Genomic DNA, 26,342 nt, shown 5'->3' on the forward strand with positions numbered 1-26,342 from the left:
AACGCCAATCACTCCTCCAAGATGTGGCTTTCCACCCCTCTCTCTCTCACTGTCTTTCTGTGGCCGCTTCTTTCTTTCATGATCGGTCTCACTCTCTCCCTCTCTGTCGCCTGTTCCCCTTCTTTAACTTTGTATGAGTGTTTTGATATGTGTGCTTCCATGTGTGTGTGTGTGTGTGTGTGTGTGTATATGTGTGTGTGTGTGTGTGTTTCTTTCCCTTTGGACTCCACTGAAATGCCTTCAGAGAGTTACAATGCCCCTGCAGCCGGCTCATTTGAGAGGTAGATCTCCCCAGTCATTGGCTCATTTGAGAGGTAGATCTCCCCAGTCATTGGCTCATTTGAGAGGTAGATCTCCCCAGTCATTGGCTCATTTGAGAGGTAGATCTCCCCAGTCATTGGCTCATATGAGAGGTAGATCTCCCCAGTCATTGGCTCATTTGAGAGGTAGATCTCCCCAGTCATTGGCTCATTTGAGAGGTAGATCTCCCCAGTCATTGGCTCATATGAGAGGTAGATCTCCCCAGTCATTGGTTCATATGAGAGGTAGATCTCTCCAGTCATTGGCTCATATGAGAGGTAGATCTCCCCAGTCATTGGCTCATATGAGAGGTAGATCTCCCCAGTCATTGGCTCATATGAGAGGTAGATCTCCCCAGTCATTGGCTCATTTGAGAGGTAGATCTCCCCAGTCATTGGCTCATTTGAGAGGTAGATCTCCCCAGTCATTGGCTCATTTGAGAGGTAGATCTCTCCAGTCAATGTCTCATTTGAGAGGTAGATCTCCCCAGTCATTGGCTCATTTGAGAGGTAGATTTCTCCAGTCATTGGCTCATTTGAGAGGTAGATCTCCCCAGTCAATTGCTCACATCAGATAATGCTATGTCTCTCACAGGGGTTTTGTTTTCTAGGAGGGATTCAGGCTGTTGCCACCCCCCTCTACTACGACTGTGATATGTGGTTGTCTCACCTAGCTATCTTAAGATGCACTCACTGTAAGTCGCTCTGGATAAGAGCATCTGCTAAATGACTAAAATGGAAAGGGTTACAGAACATAATGTGTGTGTGTGTGTGTGGAGGATAAATGTGTGTGTGTGTGTGTGTGTGATGTTCTGTCTCGTAGGGAAGGCCAGACTGAGTAGAAACTTTCCCCGACAATAGTGTGAGAGACAGCCTAGTGTCTATGAGGAGCTGTGTGGTACTGCTCTGTCTTCTGAACAGCTACCGAAAAACTATAGTTTCTCATTCTGATAACACCTCTATTTCGGCATCCACCACCTACAGTGAAACCACACAGAGAATTGATCTAGTGTCGAATATTTCGGCTTAGTGTAGATCAGTATTACCTAGTAAGCACAGTGATTCCCATAATCTCCACCCACTTAATTAAGGTGTAATACAATTTTCATGTTTTTTTTTAAACACCTTAACATCTATTGAATAAAAATTGTCAAACGTAATGTAATCTTCTATTCATAATGCAGAGTTCTATTCCACATCAAATGAAAACAAGATCAAAAAACGGAACTTTAACTAAATATTTTATAAATGTTATTTCTAGACCTCCTAGGTTGCTGTAGGTAAAGCATTTGATTTGAGTCTTCACTGGAGAACACATAAACATGCCCAGTGGAACTTAGCTCTGGCAGTCTTAGCATTATGATGCATGTAAGAGTTCTTGGCAGTTCCCAGGCAACCGGCCAGTGTCCTGAAATCACGGTAAAATCTATCAACATCCTGCCCTTTTCACAGCCCCGTCCATCCCATGTCAGAAGTTCATTTGACCTTTCTGTTCACGTCGACATTGCTCAGCTCCGAGTCCACTCAGCCGCCACTGTGAGGCGGACGGTCAAGAGGAGTTCAATGTTGAATCTGTCCGGCCTCGTTAAGATGCTGATTGGGGCAGCTCGTCTAACACCTGCAGCTACCCAATTAGGATGCTAGGCTACCTTGCAGATGGCTCGGGAGACTTTGGAGCTGTCACTGCGCCACTTTGAGATCTTAGCCAATGAGAAACCAGGGTGGGTGCACATCTGGCCAATCAGAGCTGCATATGAGAGGTCATGGGGTCACAGTAGTAGAAACAAGTGGGTTAGGGGAGCTAGCTGTTTCTGTTCTTGTGGGTCTCTGCTGGGCTGATGGACCCCCTGTAGTGGACACAGAACCCCCAGAGTGGACTCACCATTTCCAGGCTCACACTCCTCCAAGTCCTCATCATCACTGGGACACTCAGCAGACGCTACCAATATGTCATCCGTGTTCTGGAACAGAGAGGGAGGGAGAGAAAGAGAGAGAGGGGAGGGAGAGGGTGTGAGAGTGGGTTCTATTTCTGGGGCAAACAGGAATTTTCTCCTGTCAATGGGACCTGACTAGGATCAACTCTGGTTGTAGGATGTAACTAGGGCCCAAAGTTTACCTGGGCAGGTAGTGTAAACATACATTCCAACCCGTTATTCGACTAGTCGGACACCAAGGAACAAGGTAAGCCCAATACAGTGTCACACCTTCAACCTGCTTATCACTGTTTCTTCATTGGCCAACTCCCCTGTCATTGTAGTCAAGCACCAACAGAATGGCAACCAGTCTGACACATCTCCATTTTGAGTTCACCACACTCCATATAATACAACCCAGTGATAATAGATTGTTGACGTCCATTAAGCCCAGAGCCACAGCACACTACATTATCACAGTGGAAGATAGGCTAATAGCGGCCATAATAAAAAGCCCATTCAGAACTCTGTCGCTCGTGTGCTCTCACACCCCTGTACTGCCTGGCAGAATACCTTATCTATTCTCCTCAACCCCCAGGTTCAAGTTAATATTCAAGACAAGCTCAGCCTGAAGGAATACAGGGGGGAGAGATGAGGGCTTTTTATCATGAGCAGCACAATTGATTTCAGCACAGTGATTTGTTCACTGTGTCTGTACACAGAGTTCTCCTTTATGTATCCATAGCCAGGATGGATTTACTTATTCATCAAATTGTGTGTGTGTGTGTGTGTGTGTGTGTGTGTGCGTGCGTGCGTGCGTGCGTGCGTGCGTCCGTCCACCTGGACTTAATGAGCCGATGGTAAAATCTGCACCAGACACACTCTTCCATTTCATTTACCATCTCCTAAATGGGCAGCGCTCCCTTTGATAACAAATATCTAATGATGTTGTAGCCTCGAATGGATTTCTAACGTTGTGCTTTCAATGTATATTTGATTAGTATTTTCTCTGTCTGGATATAGAACGTCATTAATGAGTTGAAACAGTAGATGAATACAGATATGAAGGAGCACGTGGTGTTTGAACCCTTTTTACGTTACATTTTAGGAATGCAGTTTGAAAAAAATCTATTCATATCTGAAAATATTGCCACTACAATAGAATTGGTATTTATCTATTTAGGATAGTCCACTCGGTAACATTTGCCACTGTTTTCAGGTCCAGAACATTATTCCGGGCGCCGAAGAGGTGCATGTCGATTAAGGCAGCCCCCCCGCACCTCTCTGATTCAGAGGGGTTGGGTTAAATGCAGAAGACACATTTCAGTTGAATACATTCAGTTGGACAACTGACTAGGTATCCCACTTCCCCTGTCCCTTATTAGATGCTGTATGTATGTTATCAAGGAGTTGTCTCAATGCCTCCCACTGGAGTTAGGAATGCAGACATTCACTCCTTCTTCTGGACACCTGGACGACCTGCCCAAGCTGCACTGTTGACGTCTTGCCGCAATACTCTTCATTCATCCAGATCAGTGTTAACCAAATCTCTTCTCGGGGCAGTTCCATTCATTTAGTGTATTCCAGTACCAACACACCTCATTCATTAGGGCTCCCGAGTGGCGCAGCAGTCTAAGGCACTGTATCTCAGTGCTAGAGGTGTCACTACAGACCCTGGTTTGATTCCAGGTTGTATCACAACCGGCCATGATTTGGAGTCCCATAAGGGGTCGCACAATTGGCCCAGTGTTGTCCGGGTTAGAGTTTGGCCAGCGTAGGCCGTGTTTGTCAATAAGAATTTGTTCATAACTGACTTGTCTAGTTAAATAAAGGTTAAATAAAATAAACAAATTAATTCAACTAGTAACTAATCATGTGTAATGGCTGGTGGTACTCAGAGTAGGGTAAAGTAGCCCCTAGACGCTGATCTGGGGTCAGTTGAGCATTTCCACCAATAATGGTTAGGGTTAAGATTGGGAGAGGGGAATATGATCCTAGATTTCTACCAAGGGGAAACTTCAGGAGAAGAGATGACTCCCCCCATTCTGTACCATGTAGTCTGCTATCAGTGTAAAATGAAACCAGAAAAAGTGACGGTCTTATTTAAAACATCAAATAATTATTTGTCATGATCAAAGCGTCTCAATCAGAATAGCTGAACGTTTTTTCTTCTTCTCTGTCTTGGAGAAATATGGGTCAGTTCCCCTGTGTCCCGTCCCCCTATCCCGTTTCGATGGTGTTGGTAGCATCACGTCAAGCAGAAGGGGGCCTTCTGGCTCGTTAAAGCAGCCCTGCGACATCAGCTTGCGCCCCCCCAGTTGAGGCTGTACAGTACATATAGAGCAATTACCAGGTTTGGTCTAGCGCAAAACACATGACAGCCTCCATAAGCTGACCTATTAACTACACAGACGACTGTGTGTGTGTGTGTGTGTGTGTGTGTGCGTGCGTGCGTGTGCGCGTGCGTGTGTTGGGGACGCAATGCTAGCTAACTGACTAATGCATGGGTCATGTGAACAGGGTTGAGAGGAGCACCCCATCAGATCGCTGGCCCAGGAAATGGAACTAAGAAGACCAACAGGATCTGATGGGCGGACATCTTAGCTGTTGAATGTAGCGTGTGTTCTCTGGACTTCTTCAGCTGTAAAGCGATGGGCCATTTCAGCCATAGTTGTAATGTTTGATATGGGATTTGGGGTTGACATGTTGGTGTTTCCTTTGTCTTGTCATCGTTGTCTTCCCACTCCCCCAAAACTGAAATACTCAAGTTCTGTCTCTTCCTGTTCACTCTTCCCCATATCGCCATCCCTCTCTCTCTCTCTTCTATCTCCATCTATCTGTTTGTTTGCCTCCGTCTGCCACACTCAACCTCTTCCTCCGTCCCTTCATCTCTGTCTTTGTCTCATCTCTCTCTCCTTGTCCACCAGCGGGAGAGCAAGGCGAGCTCGCCGGGCCGTGAAAACGGCACATCAGCTATTAGTGGAGCAAAAGGAAGATCTACCAGGAAAAGCAGGGTATTGACAGAGCCATCCGTTAGAGTGGTGAAAGCTGGGTTAGACCAACAAAGCAGGGTATTGACAGAGCCATCCGTTAGAGAGGTGAAAGCTGGGTTAGACCAACAAAGCAGGGTATTGACAGAGCCATCCGTTAGAGAGGTAAAAGCTGGGTTAGACCAACAAAGCAGGGTATTGACAGAGCCATCCGTTAGAGTGGTGAAACCTGGGTTAGACCAACAAAGCAGGGTATTGACAGAGCCATCCGTTAGAGTGGTGAAAGCTGGGTTAGACCAACAAAGCAGGGTTTTGACAGAGCCATCCGTTAGAGTGGTGAAAGCTGGGTTAGACCAACAAAGCAGGGTATTGACAGAGCCATCCGTTAGAGAGGTGAAAGCTGGGTTAGACCAACAAAGCAGGGTATTGACAGAGCCATCCGTTAGAGTGGTGAAAGCCGGGTTAGACCAACAAAGCAGGGTATTGACAGAGCCATCCGTTAGAGTGGTGAAAGCTGGGTTAGACCAACAAAGCAGGGTATTGACAGAGCCATCCGTTAGAGAGGTGAAAGCTGGGTTAGACCAACAAAGCAGGGTATTGACAGAGCCATCCGTTAGAGTGGTGAAAGCCGGGTTAGACCAACAAAGCATCCATATTAATGCACACGTCTGAATTCCACCAATTTGTTTTGGGACAATGGACTAATGAAATAAATACCAAAAGATAATTTTTGTTGGTGGACCTTTCCATTAAGGCTTAGATCATAGAATTAGTAATTATGGTACTTGGTTGAGTAACTTGTTCGTAATAAAATGTTATTTGGTGTTATCCCATGTAGGTACAATGCATTAAGGCAAAGCGGTTAACATTTTTGAACATCTCTGAGAAATGCGGGAAAAGGACTTATTAGCTCTCAAAACACACTGAAGGTAGGATCTGAGGGTGTGTTATGACTTTGTGTCGTGCATAAACGTCAAGCCATGAACATTATGCTCATTAATGACAGAAAACAACACCAGATATCTGCAGGAGTTGACTGTGCCTCCGAGTACCAGGATGCATACAGACATGACTCATTGATCTCATGTTTACTAGGGTCTGAGAGTAGCGAAACCGCACACCATCATGTCTCCTGCATAACCACAGCAAAGAGGTCATCAGATATAACATAGGGTGTGCCAGAGGGACAGGGTTTGCACTTTTTTGGTATATTCGATTGGTTCCATTTTGCCAGACAACCTCAATGAAGCGAGACTTAAGTATTTTAAAGATTTCAAACACTTTTTGACCCCAGGATCTGTATTCTAGTGTCTTAGAGTAGGAGTGCTGATCTAGGGTCAGGTCCTCCCATGTCCATATGATCTTAATCATAATAATTAGAAGATTTTTTGATTTTTTAATGATCCCAGATGCTCCTACTCTGAGACGAATGAATATGGTCTGCTCAGCTTATCTTTCTATCCCTGTCTCACTGTCTTTCTAGAACACCGAACGTGTTTTTGCATGGATTCCGCATCGCGGTTAACTTTTACCAGCTAGGACCACTCTCCCTTGTCCCGGAATCTCGCTCCACGGTGGATGGAAAGTGTTTTTTCTCTCTGGAAAAGTTCGGCAAAAAGCTGGCTTTAGGCTAAAAACAAACTGCTAACTGCTAGCCTCCGGGCCCAAACCCACCTGTCTCTCATGGCTTCGCTCGCCCCTGGATGTACCACCTGCCAGTACCTGAGCCAGAGAGTCGCTGAGCTGGAGGGGAGAGTATCTGTCTTGCGTCAGATCAAGGAGGACGAAGAACTCCTGGACTCCATGGTTATACAAACCACCTCCAAAATCGACGACGTCACCTGCCCCTGGCTCGGCACCTCCACTTCTGGGGAGCCTGTAACTGTGAAACTCCACTCGGTTCCCTTAAATGAGCCATGGCCCAGACTAGGAGCTAAACCGAAGGGCCTGGTCTGTTCCATCCCTTCTACTCCGCCTCAGGATGCCTGGATTGCTGTCCGGGGAGGAAAGCACTCCAGGAAACGGAATCCATCAAATGTTTCGGAGGTGCTACAATTGGGGAGGAGATTCAAGGTCCTGGAAGACCTGGAAGTGCATTCCAATCATACTGTACAGGGTCCCTCCGCTTCATCTCTACTGCTGCCATCTCACTCTCAGGTGGAAGTGCCCAAGCACACTCATCTGCGCTCCTTGCCTGCCACTAGGTCGTCAGTCTCAGCTGCTAGCCCCCCTCAACCTGCTAGGAGGCAGATCACCCGGGAGAGGCCCCGTCATTTACCCAATAAACCCATCTGTAGTCCTTCCGTTCTCGTGGTGGGTTCATCCATGGTCCGAAACGTTTCAATCCGGAAAGCTGAGACCTTCTGCTACCCTGGCGCTAGGATCTCTGACCTAGATTCCATGCTACCGCTACTTATTAGCAAGCACTCCGCCGCTTCAACTGTCATTGTCCATGTTGGGTCAAATGACATTAAACTCCAGCAGTCAGAGAAATTGAGAGACGATTTTAAAACATTGATAAATACGCTGCTGGAATCTGGGAAGCAGTGTGTTGTTTCCGGTCCATTTCCATCCCCACGCTACACGGATATGGTTTTTAGTCGTATACGCCAATTACACACCTGGCTTAAGGGATACTGCTGCACGATGAGAATTCCTTTTGTGGATAACTTTGCAGCTTTTACAGACCGACCAGGTCTATTTCTTCGGGACAATTTACATCTTAACAGGTATGGCTCCAGCATCCTGTCCACCAACATGTCTCTTACTCTTGCCTCATGTAGAGCCTTTGATACCTGACGTTGTGTATTCTCGGGGGTTGACTTTTGGGATTGTACGCTCCCCTATCAGACTATGTTCAATGCTCCTCTCCCAGTTTCATTAATTAGTTCCTCAATTGCAAATATGGAACAAACTACAGTTAACAACCCTTCTGCAATTCCTAGTTTATTGTCCAATCACCGTATTGCGAATACTACTCACATGCAGAGAGGTATTGTTAGTAGTAATCTTGTCCCCATAAAATTGAGCTCCGTCAATAGCTCGAAAATGGTTTATTGCTCATCTAGTGCAGCTTCAGGTGCTACCTTGGATACTCCATCTGATATGAATTCCCGTAGCAATGGTATTGGAATAATTCATTTGAATGCTAGAAGCCTGATCCAAAAGTTGGACTTTATTGAAATTTTGGTCTCACAATCAAATGTTGACGTTCTGATTGTATCTGAATCGTGGCTGTGTGATTCTGTGCCAGATTCAGATGTTCAGTTGATTGGATACAATATTTATAGAACTGATAGAGTTGGTAGAGGTGGTGGTATTGCGATTTATGTTAAATGCTGCTTAAATGTTTCTGTGTCCATATCAACCTCTGTCTCAAAGCAATATGAATGTCTAGTTTTAAACGTGGTACTTGGTAATAATGCTCATTTAACTCTAGCAGGGGTATATCGCCCCCCCCTCAGCTCCTCCTTGTACTCTATGCAATTTATCTGATATACTGTCTAATTATGCAAACTCTGAATTACTGATTTTGGGAGATTTTAACCTGGATTGGCTCTCACCAGTATCCGATAAATTAAAAGGCATTTGTACTGAGCTAAATCTAACTCAGCTGATAACTAAACCAACCCGTCCCAACTTTAAGAACCCAGTAAAATCCACTCTACTAGACATTATTCTAACAAATACCCCCCATAAATACACAGCCAGTGGGGTTTTTGCAAATGATATCAGTGACCACTGCCCTATTGCTTGTATTAGAGATACCAGGCTGAAACACTCTGATCCCTGTATAATCTCTAAGAGAAATTATAAACATTTCTCACAGCAAGCTTTTATCCTTGACTTATATCACTCTGAGCTATTATCCACTTGCTGCTTTCTGGACCCGGTTTTAGCCCTTGCTTTTTTCTCTTCTATTGTTACCTCTATGTCTGATAAACATGCCCCGCTTAAGAATCACAGAGTAAGAAACCGAACCAGTTCTTGGTTCTCTCCTGAATTGTCAGGTCTTTTCCTGCAAAAGAATCGGGCCTGGGCCTTGGCGAGGAAAACAGGTACTCCAGCTGATTGGCTGTTTTTTAGGCAATTGAGAAATAAATGTACTGCAGCTGTCAAAAAGGCAAAATCAAATTACTTCCTTAATGCTATGACAGATTCTGCAGGAGATCCTGCAAAATTCTGGAAAACCGTTAATTCACTGAAACGGGGGAATTCTGCTGTTTCTCTTCCTAAACAAATTACCTCAGACTTCTGTATTCTAACTGAAAAAATGATATTTGTGATGCTTTTAATAAGCATTTCATCTCTGCTGGTTTTTTATTTGAAAGGAAAAGTGGACTTTGTGGTACTGGCCAGTTAGTTGATTTTTCGTCTTGCTTTTCAACCGTTACTCTGAAAAATGGTAACCCTGTTTTTAGTTTCCAGAAAATAACTGAAGCAGAGGTTCTAATTGCCCTGTGTGCCATTGATACTAAGAAATCCTTAGGCGCTGACAATTTAGACCCGTACTTACTTAAGTGTGCTGCACCTATTTTTGCTGGTCCAGTAACACACATTTTTAATCTAACATTAAGCACAGGAAATATCCCTAAGGTGTGGAAAGCCGCTTTTGTTCTGCCATTACATAAGGGAGGTGACGGTAGTGATTTGGATAACTATCGACCCATCTCTAGGCTCCCTTGTCTGGTAAAGATTCTAGAATCTATAGTCAACAAACAGTTACAATCTTTTCTTTCTGCTAACAGTATTCTTAGTACCAATCAATCTGGTTTTAGATCTAAACACAGTACCACATCGGCCACTATGCTTGTTGTAAATGATATTGCAAATGCCTTAGACGATAGAAAGCACTGTGCTGCGTTGTTTGTAGATTTGTCAAAAGCTTTTGACACTGTAGACCATGCTATCCTTTTGAGTAAGCTGTCATCTATAGGACTGGGCACTGATGCCTGCCGATGGTTTTATGACTATCTTAAAGATAGAACTCAAGCCGTCATGGTCGATGGGGTCAAGTCTGACCCCTTACAGTTACTTAAAGGGGTCCCTCAGGGTTCAATAATTGGCCCACTATTGTTCTCACTTTATATAAACAACATTGGTGATGATGTCAGATATTGTAAATTCCATTTATATGCAGATGACACAGTTATGTACTCTATTGCTCCAACAGCGGACCAAGCTTTAATGCAGTTGGAGTCTGATTTTAGGATACTACAGGGGTCTCTTTTACAGCTTAAACTTGTTTTAAACGCTAAGAAAACAAATGTCATGTTTTTTTCTAGGTCTAAACTCCCAGTTAGAAACACGTTTGTAATCACTAGCTTGGATGGTACTCAAATCAATAAGGTCTCTGCATATAAATACTTAGGGGTATGGTTAGATGATAGGCTTTCTTTTAAAAAACATGTTACTGAATTGGGAAAAAAGCTCAAATTCAAGATAGGATTCCTTTACAGAAACAGGGCTTGTCTGTCCTCTGTAAATAGGAAAAAAATTGTGCAGGCTACTTTTATGTCCGTTTTAGATTATGGTGATATTATCTATATGCATGCATCGGCAAACACATTAAAACCACTGGATGCTATTTACCATTGTGCACTCAGGTTTATCACGGGTGGTAGTTACAGAACTCATCACTGTATCCTATATCAACATGTGGGTTGGGTCTCTCTATCTGTGAGGCGAGAGCAACATGCTCTCTTGTTTATTTATAAAGCACTTCTTTTAAAACTACCTCCATATATATCATCATGAATTTCCACAAGATGTACTAATTTTAAAACCAGATCACAGATGTGGATTACATTAGAGACTCCTGCGGTCTCCACAGAGTTGGGTAGGACTGCCTTCAGTTCCTTTGCACCTTATTTATGGAACAAACTGCAGATCCAACTTAAGTTAGACACTCTGGTGTCCCTTGCCCATTTTAAAATGTTTATGGAGGATCAATATGATGTTGTCTGTGATTGTTTCTGTTGAATTGTGTATGTTTTGAAATGTTCTTGTCTGTATGTCTAAAACTGTACATGTCAACATGTTTACACAGGGCACAGCCGTAAAAGAGATCTAGGTCTCAGTCTGTTTTCCCTGTTAAAATAAAGAAAAAAAAGAAAAAAATAAAGAAAAATAAAGAAATAAAAATAAAAATAAAATGACACTCTATCTCCTATATATTGTGTGTAATATGACTCTACAGAGGTCCCTAAACTCCATTCCTAACAGTAGAGCCAGTTGCGTCATACTGTACTTCATTGACTTTGGAAGGACAGACTATCTGCATTGGTAACTGTGCAGAACCACAACCATTGAATTATACATTACTTTGGAAGGATGGTGAAGCTAGCAGCATTGATCTTTATACTGTCTACAATGTGTGATCTCTTCTCTCCTCACAACCGATGGATAGAGTGCATGGACAGTCCGCGACTGCTTTGATAACACCATGTAGAGATAATTAAGCGACTGCTTTGATAACACCATATAGCGATGATTAAGTGACTGCTTTGATAACACCATGTAGAGATAATTAAGTGACTGCTTTGATAATACCATGAAGAGATAATTAAGTGACTGCTTTGATAACACCATGCAGAGATAATTAAGTGACTGCTTTGATAACACCATGCAGAGATAATTAAGCGACTGCTTTGATAACACCATGCAGAGATAATTAAGCGACTGCTTTGATAACACCATATAGAGATAATTAAGCGACTGCTTTGATAACACCATATAGAGATAATTAAGCGACTGCTTTGATAACACCATATAGAGATAATTAAGCGACTGCTTTGATAACACCATATAGAGACAATTAAGTGACTGCTTTGATAACACCATGCAGAGATAATTAAGCGACTGCTTTGATAACACCATATAGAGATAATTAAGCGACTGCTTTGACAACACCATATAGAAATAATTAAGCGACTGATTTGATTACACCATATAGAGATAATTAAGCGACTGCTTTGATAACACCATATAAAGATAATTAAGCGCATTTCCCCCCATTTATTCAATTTAGTCAAGCTGAAGTCTAAGGATTGTGGCTCTGGCTATGCAGTGCAATCAGGGATGGACAATGATGGTGCAATAGCTAACATTGAATTAGATGGGACTTGATTGGTGTTTGCAGTGTGTTAACCAGCGGTATGAGACACCCACCCCTCTCTAGTCTACCCCTACACACCCTCTCACCGCCCTGGCATGCTCGGTCTCGCTCAAGCAGCCTATCGCAGCCTCTCGCTATCTCTCTCTCGTTTCTCTTCTCTCCGAGAAGCTTTTAGTTCCACACAGTAATTAGCCCTGTGTTATCAGCTCAGGAGAGAGAAAGAGAGAGAGAGAAGGGAGAAAGAAAGAGGGGGAGTTAGGGAGCTGGTATGAGAGCAGTGTTCTTCGGCAGAGAATGCTTAATCATGGTAGGCTGGCATGCTGAGAGCTTTGTGTGATTGAGCGTAGGAAAGCTCGAGGACAACAGGGTTGGGTTAGTTCCCGTTACTCCCAACCCTGGAGGACAAGGAGGGTGATAATAAACAACTTGTTAGAGACAAACCCAATGTTAATTGGTACTTTTTCATATTTGCAACGCAACACCGCGCACGTTTGTTGAAATGTTAGGAACAGCCCCAGCTTACGTAAGAACTGAGCCTTACCTAATCCACCCGTACATAATTGGGTATTCTGTAACGCTTGAAACATGGAACAAAGTAAACAAACGGATAGACAAAAAAAATTCCATCCAGACCTGGTTTAGTCATTAATTTTCTTTCAAATGATGAATACTATGCATGTAAGAGTCCTTGGCAGTACTCAGGCAACCTGCCAGCACACTATGTCCTGAAACAAGGTAAAATCTATCAACATCCTATACTTTTCACGCCCCTGTCCATCCCGTGTCAGAATTTTGTTTACTTGATGTATTGACTTTGAGTGATTGAGACTGCCTGGAATGGCAGATGTCCGGTGTTTGCACTTTAGAGACTAATCCATTTGTTCAGTTGTGTCAGGCTAGCTCAATCAATATAGCTAAACTATTTGGAAGAAAACAATTTGAACTCTAAAACCAACAGCTGGTCCTCCACTAAACTCCCATGTCTCTCTAGGTCCCTGGAGCCTAATAATATTCTAATGCTATGACACCCCACTGCTGCTGCATAGCTGCATTTACATTACATTACATTATAATGTATGCAGCTTGCGGGCTAATTAATAGATGGTTGGGGCGCTGAAATGGGGGGAAGCGCTTTCCTCTCCTGGAGGACATGGGGCCAGCTATTACAGCTTATTATGGACTGTGTGTGGACTGGGAGGCATGTCGACTACATGGGGACTGGGAGGCATGGCGACTACATGGGGACTGGGTGGCATGGCGACTACATGGGAACTGTATGTCTACTGTAGGTGGTGCATTAGTTCTGTCCCCTATTCTTCCCTAGCTGCCACTGAGGAGTGAGGGATCCAGTCCAGATTAGTCCTGGAAAATCATAGCCTTCAGACATGGACACGAGCTGACACACAGACACACACACACACACACACACACACACACACACACACACACACACACACACACACACACACACACACACACACACACACACACACACACACACACACACACACACACACACACACACACACACACACACACACACACACACACACACACACACACACACACACACACACACACACACACACACGTGTGTCTGGATGGGTGTGATTGGTAGGTCTGGATGGGTGTGATTGATAGGTCTGGATGGGTGTGATTGATAGGTCTGGATGGGTGTGATTGATAGGTCTGGATGGGTGTGATTGATAGGTCTGGATGGGTGTGATTGATAGGTCTGGATGGGTGTGATTGATAGGTCTGGATGGGTGTGATTGATAGGTCTGGATGGGTGTGATTGATAGGTCTGGATGGGTGTGATTGATAGGTCTGGATGGGTGTGATTGATAGGTCTAGATGGGTGTGATTGATATGTCTGGATGGGTGTGATTGATATGTCTGGATGGGTGTGATTGATATGTCTGGATGGGTGTGATTGATATGTCTGGATGGGTGTGATTGATATGTCTAGATGGGTGTGATTGATAGGTCTGGATGGGTGTGATTGATAGGTCTAGATGGGTGTGATTGATAGGTCTGTGATTGATAGGTCTAGATGGGTGTGATTGATAGGTCTGTGATTGATAGGTCTAGATGGGTGTGATTGATAGGTCTGGGTGGGTGTGATTCATATTGCCCCTAACAATGTGTTTAGGCTTCGATCCGTGATATTGCTTTGGAAGGAATCAAGACTCAGTCTGGATTGCTCTAATAGGGTATACTAGACTGTGGAATTTATATGGAGTTCATTTGAAGTTCAAGTGTGGTTTTGTAGAGAAGGATAAACTTCATGAAACATTCATGACCCCTATTATCTCAAACCACTACTAAGCCATCTACCACTGTGGTTAGAAAGTTGTCCTTATAGGCACAGCTCTAGGATCAGATTATCCTCCCCAAGCCCCATCGTCTCAAAGGAAAAACTCAAAACTGCCTTTTGATTACTTTCTAGGACCCAGGGAAACTTCATCCCCTTCCCTCCTACCCAGCCCAGGCCAATCTATAGTCTACATCCAGCCTACCCTACCCTACCCTAACCCAACCCCATCCTAACCCACCCTAGTCCCCATCCACTAACCTGTGTGACACTGTCTCTCATGGTGGGTGAGCGCTGCTTGCGGGTGGTAGTGGTAGCCATCGTGGTGGTTGTCTCCATGATGGTGGTGGACATGTCGGCCAGCGGCGTGGTGCTGGTGGTGTCTGTGGTGAGCACCGAGGGCACGTCGCCCACCAGCCGCAGGTTGCCCTGGGCCTGCACATTGGGGTCGCCCTCGGCCGCCAGCTTGAGCACCTGCAGCCCGTTGTAGTAGAGGCCCGAGATCTGGCCCTGGAAGTGACGGGCCTTGTCGCCGCCACCACCGCCGATCTTGATGAACGCCTGGCTGTTGAAGATGGTCAACTGTCGACCTGGTGGAGGGAGAGGAGAGAAAGGGGGGAGAGAGAGAGAGAGGGAAGAGAAAAGTGGTAGATAAAAAGGGGTAGAAGAAAGAGAGGTGGGCAGAGAAACAAAAAGAGACAGACAGAAGAGAAAGAACAAAGCAGAAAGAGGAGAGAAAAGCGACGAGGAAGACACCATCAGTCTCTGTCTCTCCGTATGCTGACCAATTCCCCACACTCACACATACAGACAGACACAGAGTAATGAAACAGCGGGGGACTGTATCCATCACATGGGGGGGATTTTCCCCTGGTAACACGTTAGGGAGATTGGAATCTTGCCTGAGCTGTTCTGCTGCAGGTGGCGGCCATTACGGCTCGACTCTGGCACACGCAAGCCGTTCAGTTTCATAGCAGAGCCTGAAGAATGTGGAAACTGGCAGAGTAATAGATTGCAGGCTGTAGTAGGGGTCTGACCCTGAGGCAGGGGGCTGGGTGGAGATGCATCTCATTCCCCACAGAGATGGAATACATTGCAGGCGGTGCTAGCCGGTGTCATTGACCCCACCTCACCTGAGACACACAAATGATGAAGTGCCTCGGAGAAAAAAATAAAAAACATCCCATCCCAGAGAACGGAGACGGACGAGCCGTTTAGCCAAAATAAACCCCTTTGATGGAAATGGTTTTCATGTTTAATTCAACGGCGTTCTCTCTTCTCGTCCTCCAGTCATTACTATGCATCTGGACTGGACGGATGAGGGTTCGTCTCATTTGCATGATCCAATACTAATGTGTTACCAGGGGGGGTGATCCGAGGAGGTGGACTTGTTTTCATTTATTCTCCTCTTTTTCTTTGCTGATGTCAGTTCTTGTTTATTTCCCCTCTGCTTCCCTCACACTCATTTTCTCAGTGGACGGGGTGTCATACTGGGCCAATCAGGTTGGATATCAGAAGTGATGACACTTGACCTCATTCATGGGCTGCCCGGGGGGTGTGGAGGGTGGAGGGTGGGGTGAGAGAGGATTACTGTAGGATATTTATTTGTTGGAAGTGGGTTAAAATGTAACCTGATGAGGTAATTACGGCAGAGAGAGAAAAGAGAAGAGGAGAAACTAAGAGAGGCCTGTCTTAATGGATTAATCAATCCCTGTTGAGAGAGAGAGAGAGAGAGAGAGAGAGAGAGAGAGAGAGAGAGAGAGAGAGATGAAGGAGTGTGTATGCGTGTGTGTGTCTAATGCGTGTACAATATCTATAGATATAATTGACATTATGAAGATAAAATGATTTTGACATTTCTACATTACAAACTCCTAGAGGACAGACTTCAAGTCTTTAGAGGACAGAAATCCAAAATAGCTTTCATTCCATTTCAATTAGCATGACTTTTTATTGTCCTTATGCCTAATGGGGTAACATTATTGTGTGTATATGCCTGCATGTCTATGCATGTGTGTGTGTGTGTGTGTGTGTGTGTGTGTGTGTGTGTGTGTGTACACGAAGGAGGGGGGGGAGAGGGGGAGAAAGAGGGGAGAATGAGGGGGAGGGGAGAAGGAGGGGGAATGAAGAAGGAGGGGGGGTGAAGGAGGGGAGAAGGAGAGGGAGAGGAGAAGGAGATTGGAATGAGGATGGATAATAGGAACACACATGCATGTAGTAGGTGCGCACACACACACACACACACACACACACACACACACACACACACACACACACACACACACACACACACACACACACACACACACACACACACACACACACACACACACACACACACACACACACACACACACACACACACACAGGAGTTTTACCATGGTCAGGTCATGTGGTCAGGAAATACTGCTGTCTCAAATGAGTTCAGATATCAACTAGCTGAAATCTGGAATCTCCAGCAGCTATGAGGAATCTAGGGAATACAGTACCCTGCTGAGTCTTAGCCAGTAAGAAAGAAATGCGTAGGCTGAGAGAAAGTTAACTAAAACAATATTCTAAAACAGTATTCAACACTTGAGAGGTCCTTGGGGGATCCTTGAAGATGTTTTATTTTCTCCCCTACATCAGTCAGAGGAATAGATGCCCTCAGGAAGAAAGTGGAGGGAATCAGTGTTTGTTTGTGAGACTGTCTGATGGAAAGGAGACTTTAACAGGGGCTGATGAAGTTATTGTTTTGGGGCCTGCTGGGTTAAATTGAAACTGACGTGTCACTTCAGAGCCAATTTAGCCTGGGAGGGTTTAGAGGAAGGGAGAGGAGAGAGGAGAGAGGTGAAGGTCTTGGCACAACTGGCAATCAGACTGCTTAATATGACACAACCAGGTGTGTGCGTGTGTGCATGACCGCTCGCATAATAACATGCGTGAGCTGTCTGAGACGTGTCATCAAGGTGACCTTTACCTGTACGTGTGATAGGTAGCCATTTGGAACAGAAGGTTTTTTCCTCTGCGTGTGATGGGTGTGTGAGTGTGTGTGTGAGTGTGTGTGTGTGAGTGTGTGTGTGATCTAACGGTGGACAGGGCTGGGCTGCGTTAATGAGAGTTTATTGTACCAATTTGAGTGTTGGATCAGGTGTCAGCTCCCTGGTCTCCTCTCTCTCTGGGCCCTTATGATGATGGGCACATAATGGCCCTAGGGCCCGGGGCCCAGGCTCTAAAGGGAAGGGAGGTGACAGCCACTAGCTGGTCCTCATTAAAGCAGCCATTCAGGACGACACACACTACTACCTAAATAACTTTAGCCCTGCCGACTCTAGAGTGATGGACGTACTTCAGCCCTGCCGACTCTAGAGTGATGGACGTCCCTCTGCCCTGCCGACTCTAGAGTGATGGACGTACTTCAGCCCTGCCGACTCTATAGTGATGGACGTTCCTCTGCACTGAAGGAACTCAAGTCACTTAGGTGCTTGTCTTATATTTATTTGTCTCTCTCCCTGCATCTCCTTTTCTCTCACATATTTGATATGTAGCTCTCCTCTGTCCCCAGCTCCCTCTCCCTCTATCATTAGAACATGGCTGTAGCTCTTCTCTGTCCCCTGCTTCCTCTTCCTCTCCCTCTCCCTCTATCATTAGAACATGGCTGTAGCTCTTCTCTGTCCCCAGCTTCCTCTCCCTCTCCCTCTATCATTAGAACATGGCTGTAGCTCTTCTCTGTCCCCTGCTTCCTCTTCCTCTCCCTCTCCCTCTATCATTAGAACATGGCTGTAGCTCTTCTCTGTCCCCTGCTTCCTCTTCCTCTCCCTCTCCCTCTATCATTAGAACATGGCTGTAGCTCTTCTCTGTCCCCAGCTTCCTCTCCCTCTCCCTCTATCATTAGAACATGGCTGTAGCTCTTCTCTGTCCCCTGCTTCCTCTTCCTCTCCCTCTCCCTCTATCATTAGAACATGGCTGTAGCTCTTCTCTGTCCCCAGCTTCCTCTTCCTCTTCCTCTCCCTCTATCATTAGAACATGGCTGTAGCTCTTCTCTGTCCCCAGCTTCCTCTCCCTCTCCCTCTATCATTAGAACATGGCTGTAGCTCTTCTCTGTCCCCAGCTTCCTCTTCCTCTCCCTCTCCCTCTATCATTAGAACATGTCTGTAGCTCTTCTCTGTCCCCAGCTTCCTCTCCCTCTCCCTCTATCATTAGAACATGTCTGTAGCTCTTCTCTGTCCCCAGCTTCCTCTCCCTCTCCCTCTATCATTAGAACATGTCTGTAGCTCTTCTCTGTCCCCAGCTTCCTCTCCCTCTCCCTCTATCATTAGAACATGTCTGTAGCTCTTCTCTGTCCCCAGCTTCCTCTCCCTCTCCCTCTATCATTAGAACATGTCTGTAGCTCTTCTCTGTCCCCAGCTTCCTCTCCCTCTCCCTCTATCATTAGAACATGGCTGTAGCTCTTCTCTGTCCCCAGCTTCCTCTTCCTCTCCCTCTCCCTCTATCATTAGAACATGTCTGTAGCTCTTCTCTGTCCCCAGCTTCCTCTCCCTCTCCCTCTATCATTAGAACATGTCTGTAGCTCTTCTCTGTCCCCAGCTTCCTCTTCCTCTCCCTCTTCCTCTATCATTAGGACATGGCTGTAGCTCTTCTCTTCTCTGTCCCCTGCTTCCTCTTCCTCTCCCTCTTCCTCTATCATTAGGACATGGCTGTAGCTCTTCTCTTCTCTGTCCCCAGCTTCCTCTTCCTCTCCCTCTTCCTCTATCATTAGGACATGGCTGTAGCTCTTCTCTTCTCTGTCCCCAGCTTCTTCTTCCTCTATCATTAGAACATGGCTGTAGCTCTTCTCTGTCCCCAGCTTCCTCTTCCTCTATCATTAGAACATGGCTGTAGCTCTTCTCTTCTCTGTCCCCAGCTTCTTCTTCCTCTATCATTAGAACATGTCTGTAGCTCTTCTCTGTCCCCTGCTTCCTCTTCCTCTCCCTCTCCCTCTATCATTAGAACATGTCTGTAGCTCTTCTCTGTCCCCAGCTTCCTCTCCCTCTCCCTCTATCATTAGAACATGGCTGTAGCTCTTCTCTGTCCCCAGCTTCCTCTTCCTCTCCCTCTCCCTCTATCATTAGAACATGTCTGTAGCTCTTCTCTGTCCCCAGCTTCCTCTCCCTCTCCCTCTATCATTAGAACATGGCTGTAGCTCTTCTCTGTCCCCAGCTTCCTCTCCCTCTCCCTCTATCATTAGAACATGTCTGTAGCTCTTCTCTGTCCCCAGCTTCCTCTCCCTCTCCCTCTATCATTAGAACATGTCTGTAGCTCTTCTCTGTCCCCAGCTTCCTCTCCCTCTCCCTCTATCATTAGAACATGGCTGTAGCTCTTCTCTGTCCCCAGCTTCCTCTTCCTCTCCCTCTCCCTCTATCATTAGAACATGGCTGTAGCTCTTCTATGTCCCCAGCTTCCTCTTCCTCTCCCTCTCCCTCTATCATTAGAACATGGCTGTAGCTCTTCTCTGTCCCCAGCTTCCTCTCCCTCTCCCTCTATCATTAGAACATGGCTGTAGCTCTTCTCTGTCCCCAGCTTCCTCTTCCTCTCCCTCTCCCTCTATCATTAGAACATGTCTGTAGCTCTTCTCTGTCCCCAGCTTCCTCTCCCTCTCCCTCTATCATTAGAACATGGCTGTAGCTCTTCTATGTCCCCAGCTTCCTCTTCCTCTCCCTCTCCCTCTATCATTAGAACATGGCTGTAGCTCTTCTCTGTCCCCAGCTTCCTCTTCCTCTCCCTCTCCCTCTATCATTAGAACATGTCTGTAGCTCTTCTCTGTCCCCAGCTTCCTCTTCCTCTCCCTCTCCCTCTATCATTAGAACATGTCTGTAGCTCTTCTCTGTCCCCAGCTTCCTCTCCCTCTCCCTCTATCATTAGAACATGTCTGTAGCTCTTCTCTGTCCCCAGCTTCCTCTTCCTCTCCCTCTCCCTCTATCATTAGAACATGTCTGTAGCTCTTCTCTGTCCCCAGCTTCCTCTCCCTCTCCCTCTCCCTCTATCATTAGAACATGTCTGTAGCTCTTCTCTGTCCCCAGCTTCCTCTTCCTCTCCCTCTATCATTAGAACATGTCTGTAGCTCTTCTCTGTCCCCAGCTTCCTCTCCCTCTCCCTCTATCATTAGAACATGGCTGTGTTGTGTTTGTCCTCTGCTGAATCTACATGGATGCTCTGTGTTCTAATCCGTGAGGGGGGACATCCAGTCTATTTGACTGACGGGATGACACTAGTTAGCTAGCTCTGGGCGTAAGAATAGTACTAAGGACCAGGGAAACCATGTAGACAGAGAACATGCTAGAAAGCCAAGAGAAAGAGTGATATAAAGGACGTGATTTACAGGAGAATAAGAGGGGAGGATGAGAAATGCTGTAGAGAGAGTGAAGCGTCGTAACACTCCGGCCTCATCACAACCTTCTCTAAGGCCTCACACTTTATCACTCATTAGTGGTGCACCCAGGAAAATAGTCCCAGTCGCTTGGTTGCTCCGAGACAAGAGATGATCAGGGAAGCAATGAATGCTCCTCGCTCCATAAATGTGGCATCTGGGTAAAGGGGAAGGCGGCGTGGAGGCAATCACTTGCGACAACGGCGAATCACACGAGAGCTTTGCGGCTGATAGCCTAGCAGGGTGGCTAGGAGGTGAGAGAGGTATTCCCGCTTCGATTTCCTCACTGAGGGGATGTGGTAACAATCTCCTAGCCCAATGCTATGACCCCCTTGTGTAGAGGTGAAGGAGGGGTGTGCTATTTGTTTGTGTGAGGAAATGCCGAGACGGGTTGAATTGTTCTAGGTGTCGTAATCTCCCAATTGTTAACATACGGAAATGAAAAAAGATTGACTCTGCAGTTGTACCCGTTGGCGGTTGTTGTGAAATTAGTGGTTATATGGAATAACGGAATGACGAAATAAAACAAGGTCATTGAATACTATTCATATTATGAGATTACACATTTCCGTAAGTGATTTCTTCAGGTGTTTATTTTTTTTTTTGGGGGGGGGGGGGGGGGGGGTGGTCCCGGAAGCCTAGGCACACTAGGATAATCAATTAATAAGATATAATGATGATCTTGGTGCCAGATAGTGTTCCTTTGTGTATGTTATGTGTATATTGTTGTGTTTTAATATGACTAAATAACCTAATTGATCTGCCATTTTAGCTTCTGTTTTTTTGACCCGCTACATATGCCAAACGCTATCATGAAAGAGGAGCACAATGGCAATAACACTTCCTGATTCTTAATCAAGTGCATCATTTTTTATGTGTAGGCCTACCTTGTTTGAAACGATGAAATAAACAAAAACCCCAAATTTGAATCTACGAGGGAGAAAGAGAGCCAGACTGATGGTGAAAGAAAGATCTGTGGTTTTACAATCATTCTTACTATCTTTATGATTTCTCTTTTTATTTCCATCTAAAATGAATGGAGACAGACAGTGCTTTAAGACACCCAGAGAGACTATAGCCTATACGAGTTAACCACACGAGTTAACCGTACGAGTTAACCTTATGACATAGAAGAAAGATTGGGGAATTGGGACATGAGAAAGGACAGGAGAGAGGGAGGGATACAAACGAGGACTAAAAGGAAGATAACAGGCTGAGGATGGTATGTCATAGAGTCAGGGGAGGGAGGGACGGAGACATGACAGGCCTGATAAAGGAGAGGAGTGAGAAAGGGCACCAAAAGAGTGTTAACCAGGGATTATGGAAAGGAAAAATAGGTTGAGAGAGAAAGAGTGAGAGAATAAAAAATAAATCAAGGGAGAGAAAGGAGGAAGGAGTTTGTAAGACAAAGGGAGAGAGAGTGTCAACCATGATGGAGAGAAGAACATTTTGAGAGAAGGGGGGAGAGAGAAGATGAGAGAGAACCCAGGGGAGAGAAAGGAGGAGAGTTGATGTAACAGAGGGAGAGATGGAGAGAATGTGTCCACTGATGTGCTAGCTAAATGCACATAGGAGTGATACAACTTCAGTGAATCATACAACGCAAGCTTCCCCTCTCCTTTTCTTGTTAACTAATCATACTGCTAACAAAGCTGCTAGGCCGAGAAAAACCACAGGACTCTGCTAATTGATCCATGGGAAACCTGTTCACGTCAACTGTATCACTGCTCCACTCTCCAGTGACCAGAAGAGAATCGCTCACAGGGGCGTAGTGCATCTACATCTGTGTATCCATCCACCTCCTATGATTGCTTGACGAGAGAAAAAAAGGCCAGGGTTTTCAGATGAGCCGTCAATTAGTAGCTGAGCCCACGAAGCCGTGGAGGAGTGGGCTGTGTCCGGGGCCACGCTCGGCTGCCTTATGCACAGATTGCCTGTCTGAAGACTGAGTTAATGAGAGCAAGCATACAACCTTGATGTGGAGCGGAGGGGGTGGCTTGAACACAGCTTAGCCCCCTTCCAAGTGGCTAAGGTGGGGGAGAGTGGCAGGAGGACGGTGGGTTGTAATGGAACCCTAGTGGGAAGGATCAGAGGGAGGGTTTGGAAGTGGAGACGAGGTGACTCTTCTCTCCGACATCATTATGTTACCTCTCTTTCTGATTATCCAGGAGAGAGGGAGGAACACGCGGACACAGAAGAAGAGGCTACCATCTTAAGTGTTTGCGGTGGCGACTCGGCTAGTAGAGTGGATGGAGGGATTACCCAGGCTCCTCCACTGCGTAAGCACTGTTTGGGGGTTTTGATTGACAGGAGCTTGGAACGTTTACACTGAGAAGTTTGCATATGGCTCTGTCCATTGGCGATTCCCTCCCTCCATTCCAGAATTCAATAATTATCTAAAAAAACACAGGGTTTTCTCCCCGTTTCCCCTCCCAAGAGGAGGGGTGCAGACAGAGTTGATTATGAAGTGGGTAGTAGTTATCTCTTCAGCACAAGGCGCTCTTTGCTAATTAAGTCCAATGGAAAAGTAGAAGATTTGGTCATGTTGTGAATTAATTGTGTTTGACAAAGGACGGCAAGGGCCAGAATGCACGTGACTGTAACGTGTACGCTGGGAGTCGGGAAGCAAGTACAGGGAGTGAATCGTTTAATAAATAAATAGAACACGGTACAAAACAAGAAACAGGAAAATCATACAGACATGAAACCGAATCAGAGTCAGTAACACCTGAGGAAAGAAACAAGGGGAGTGACGGATATAGGGGAGGTAATCAAGAAAATGATGGAGTCCAGGTGAGTGTCATGAGGCACAGGTGCGCGTAACGAAGCTGGCAGGTGCACGTAACGATGTGTAAACTGGCGGCAACGAGCGCCAGCGGGGGGGAGCGGGAGTAGACGTGACAGCGACATTGGAAGAAAGCCAGGGGACATAGATAGAGACACACTGTGGTGGGTAGGTACAGGAGGACTCCAGATTGGGTACAGTACACTAGATAGGACAGGGGTACTGGCTTTTCCCATATCATTCCATATCTGGAGAGATCTAAGAAGTGCTGAAGAGCATATTGATGAGCTCGGGACAGATCCTATTCCTCCAGTCACTCCAGCTGCAACGATGCTGTTCCAGGCCATTTCATGGTAGGGGACAGAGAAATAACACAGCCAAAGTGCCCCATCATTTAAGCCAGGAGGAAACGGTGTCTCGCGGCCACTTAAAAGAGAAAGAGTGAATGAAAAGAGGTGAAAGAGGTGCAGGCGGCATGCGAGCCAAATAAACTCGCCATGGGCGGCCTGGAGGGGCCTGCAGGGGCCACAGAGACGGCCCCACTGGTGAGAGGCCCGGGTTGAAAAAATCTCTGTAATAAAGCCAGGCTCACGCATGCCCTGTCTGGATGGGCGCCCAGCCAGGAGGGGTTGATTTGGGCCTTGGCTCTGGTATCGAGTGGGAGGACTCGATCATTCTCGATTAGGGAGAAAGGGGGAGCTTGAACCAGACCATTAATCACTGAACATTAAGCCTCACTCACTCACTAGATGACAGCCAGGCACCACTGTTGACACAAAGGCCTTGTGGTGTGTTGTGTTCCTCCTTCACTCTCTCCCTTCCAGTCTCATCCACCTAAACAAGTCTCTGGCCGTTCCCTTCGGGTCCTTAATTGAAACAGAGGGTTTGGCATCCTCCCTAAACCCAGATGTATGCCACAATGCTCCAAGGCATCCTCTCTAAACCCAGATGTATGCCACAATGCTCCAAGGCATCCTCCCTAAACCCAGATGTATGCCACAATGCTCCAAGGCATCCTCCCTAAACCCAGATGTACTCCACAATGCTCCCATTTTAAACTGTAGCTCTGGGTATTATTCTCTTCTCTCTGACTGGAATATATGGGAGTAAAGCCAGGAAGTAAATATACCTCATTGGCAAAAAGCAGAGAACAAGGGAAATCGATTCTCACTGGTTATTTGTCATCTCTATTTTCTTCTCCACTCTCTCCGCTCTCTCCCCAGAGAGATTAGGAAACAGTCTCTCATTCTTGTTCTAGAAAAGAGGATGTGCTGTCATTGGGAGTTTGCGGTGCCAAGACTTGCGAGGATGAGACAAAGAAAAGTGAGGGAGAGAGATTGAGGTGAGAGGGATAGAAAACAGCAGAGGATTTGCGGTGCTGGATATGAGGAGAGAGAGAGAGAGAGAGAGAGAGAGAGAGAGAGCGAGAGAGAGAGAGAGAGAGCGAGAGAGAGAGAGAGAGAGAGAGAGAGAGAGACAGAGAGAGAGAGAGAGCGAGAGAGAGAGAGAGAGAGAGAGAGAGAGAGGAAAAAAAACGAGGCACAAGGGATAAGGAGGGCACATCCAAGCGAGTTTGGTTGGATTGAGCTGCTAAAAACTTTTGAGTCTCTTATTTTCCCCCCTCCATTGAATACCTATAGGTGCTGCCATTTTGGATTTATTCTGCGGCCCTGGGAGGGCCAGAGATGTTCTCTCTGATCTGCCTCAAAGTCTGGAGGAGAACAGAGAACGAGAGCTGCACACTGAGATGTGTGATCCAACAGCCAGCTCTGGGCTAGGGGAGATATTGTAATACCTACTAAGCCCTCCCTGCTTCAGCCAGTAAAGTCTGTTGGGAGAATTGATAAGCGTGCGAGTGTGTGTGTGTTACCTACCTTTTCCTCGGCTTGATTCTACTCCACACTTGACTTTAGGGGAAGTGTATTGCTCTAAGGTAGCATGCAATCTCATGCAATCTTTATGCCACAAAATAAACCACTCTTCATTCCTCTAGTTACCCCAGCTAGTTTTTACATCAATGAGAGCAAATGTCCATTCTCTGTGGTCATACAGTTCCTCAGACTTGACCACACTGACCACTTGACCACAGACTGACAATGAGTTCAGGAGACACACTGGGCTGACGTATGCTTCCCTCTGGTCAAGACATCTGAAGCAATGAATATCCTCTGTGACCATTTAAGGGTTGGACCACAGTTTGATAACAGGGGTGTGTGGAGGACCAACCCTATAATATATATGCCATCTGGACCATTACAGACCAGGCAGCAATCTCCACACGATAAACTCTCCATCATACATACATACATACATACATACATACATACATACATACATACATACATACATACATACATACATACATACATACATACATACATACATACATACATACATACATACATACATACATACACATACACATACACATACACATACACATACACATACATACATACATACATACATACATACATATACATACATACATACATACATACATACATACATACATACATACATACATACATACATACAT

General features: G+C 45.7%; 1 protein-coding gene across 15 annotated transcripts in view; it reads right to left on the reverse strand.

Annotated features, from left to right (window-relative positions):
* Positions 1-26,342, reverse strand: part of LOC129865839 (neurexin-2-like) — a 1,012,026-nt gene that overhangs the window by 12,734 nt on the left and 972,950 nt on the right. For all 15 annotated transcript variants that reach the window (XM_055938878.1, XM_055938873.1, XM_055938874.1 and 12 more), the window contains 2 exons: positions 14,895-15,223; positions 2,182-2,260 (listed from right to left, as the gene is read on the reverse strand). In XM_055938878.1, coding sequence (XP_055794853.1) covers positions 2,182-2,260; positions 14,895-15,223 — 408 coding nt within the window. The remainder of the gene's footprint in view (positions 1-2,181; positions 2,261-14,894; positions 15,224-26,342) is intronic.

The sequence above is a fragment of the Salvelinus fontinalis genome, chromosome 11, assembly GCF_029448725.1.
Source record: "Salvelinus fontinalis isolate EN_2023a chromosome 11, ASM2944872v1, whole genome shotgun sequence".
NCBI classification, from domain to species: domain Eukaryota; kingdom Metazoa; phylum Chordata; class Actinopteri; order Salmoniformes; family Salmonidae; genus Salvelinus; species Salvelinus fontinalis.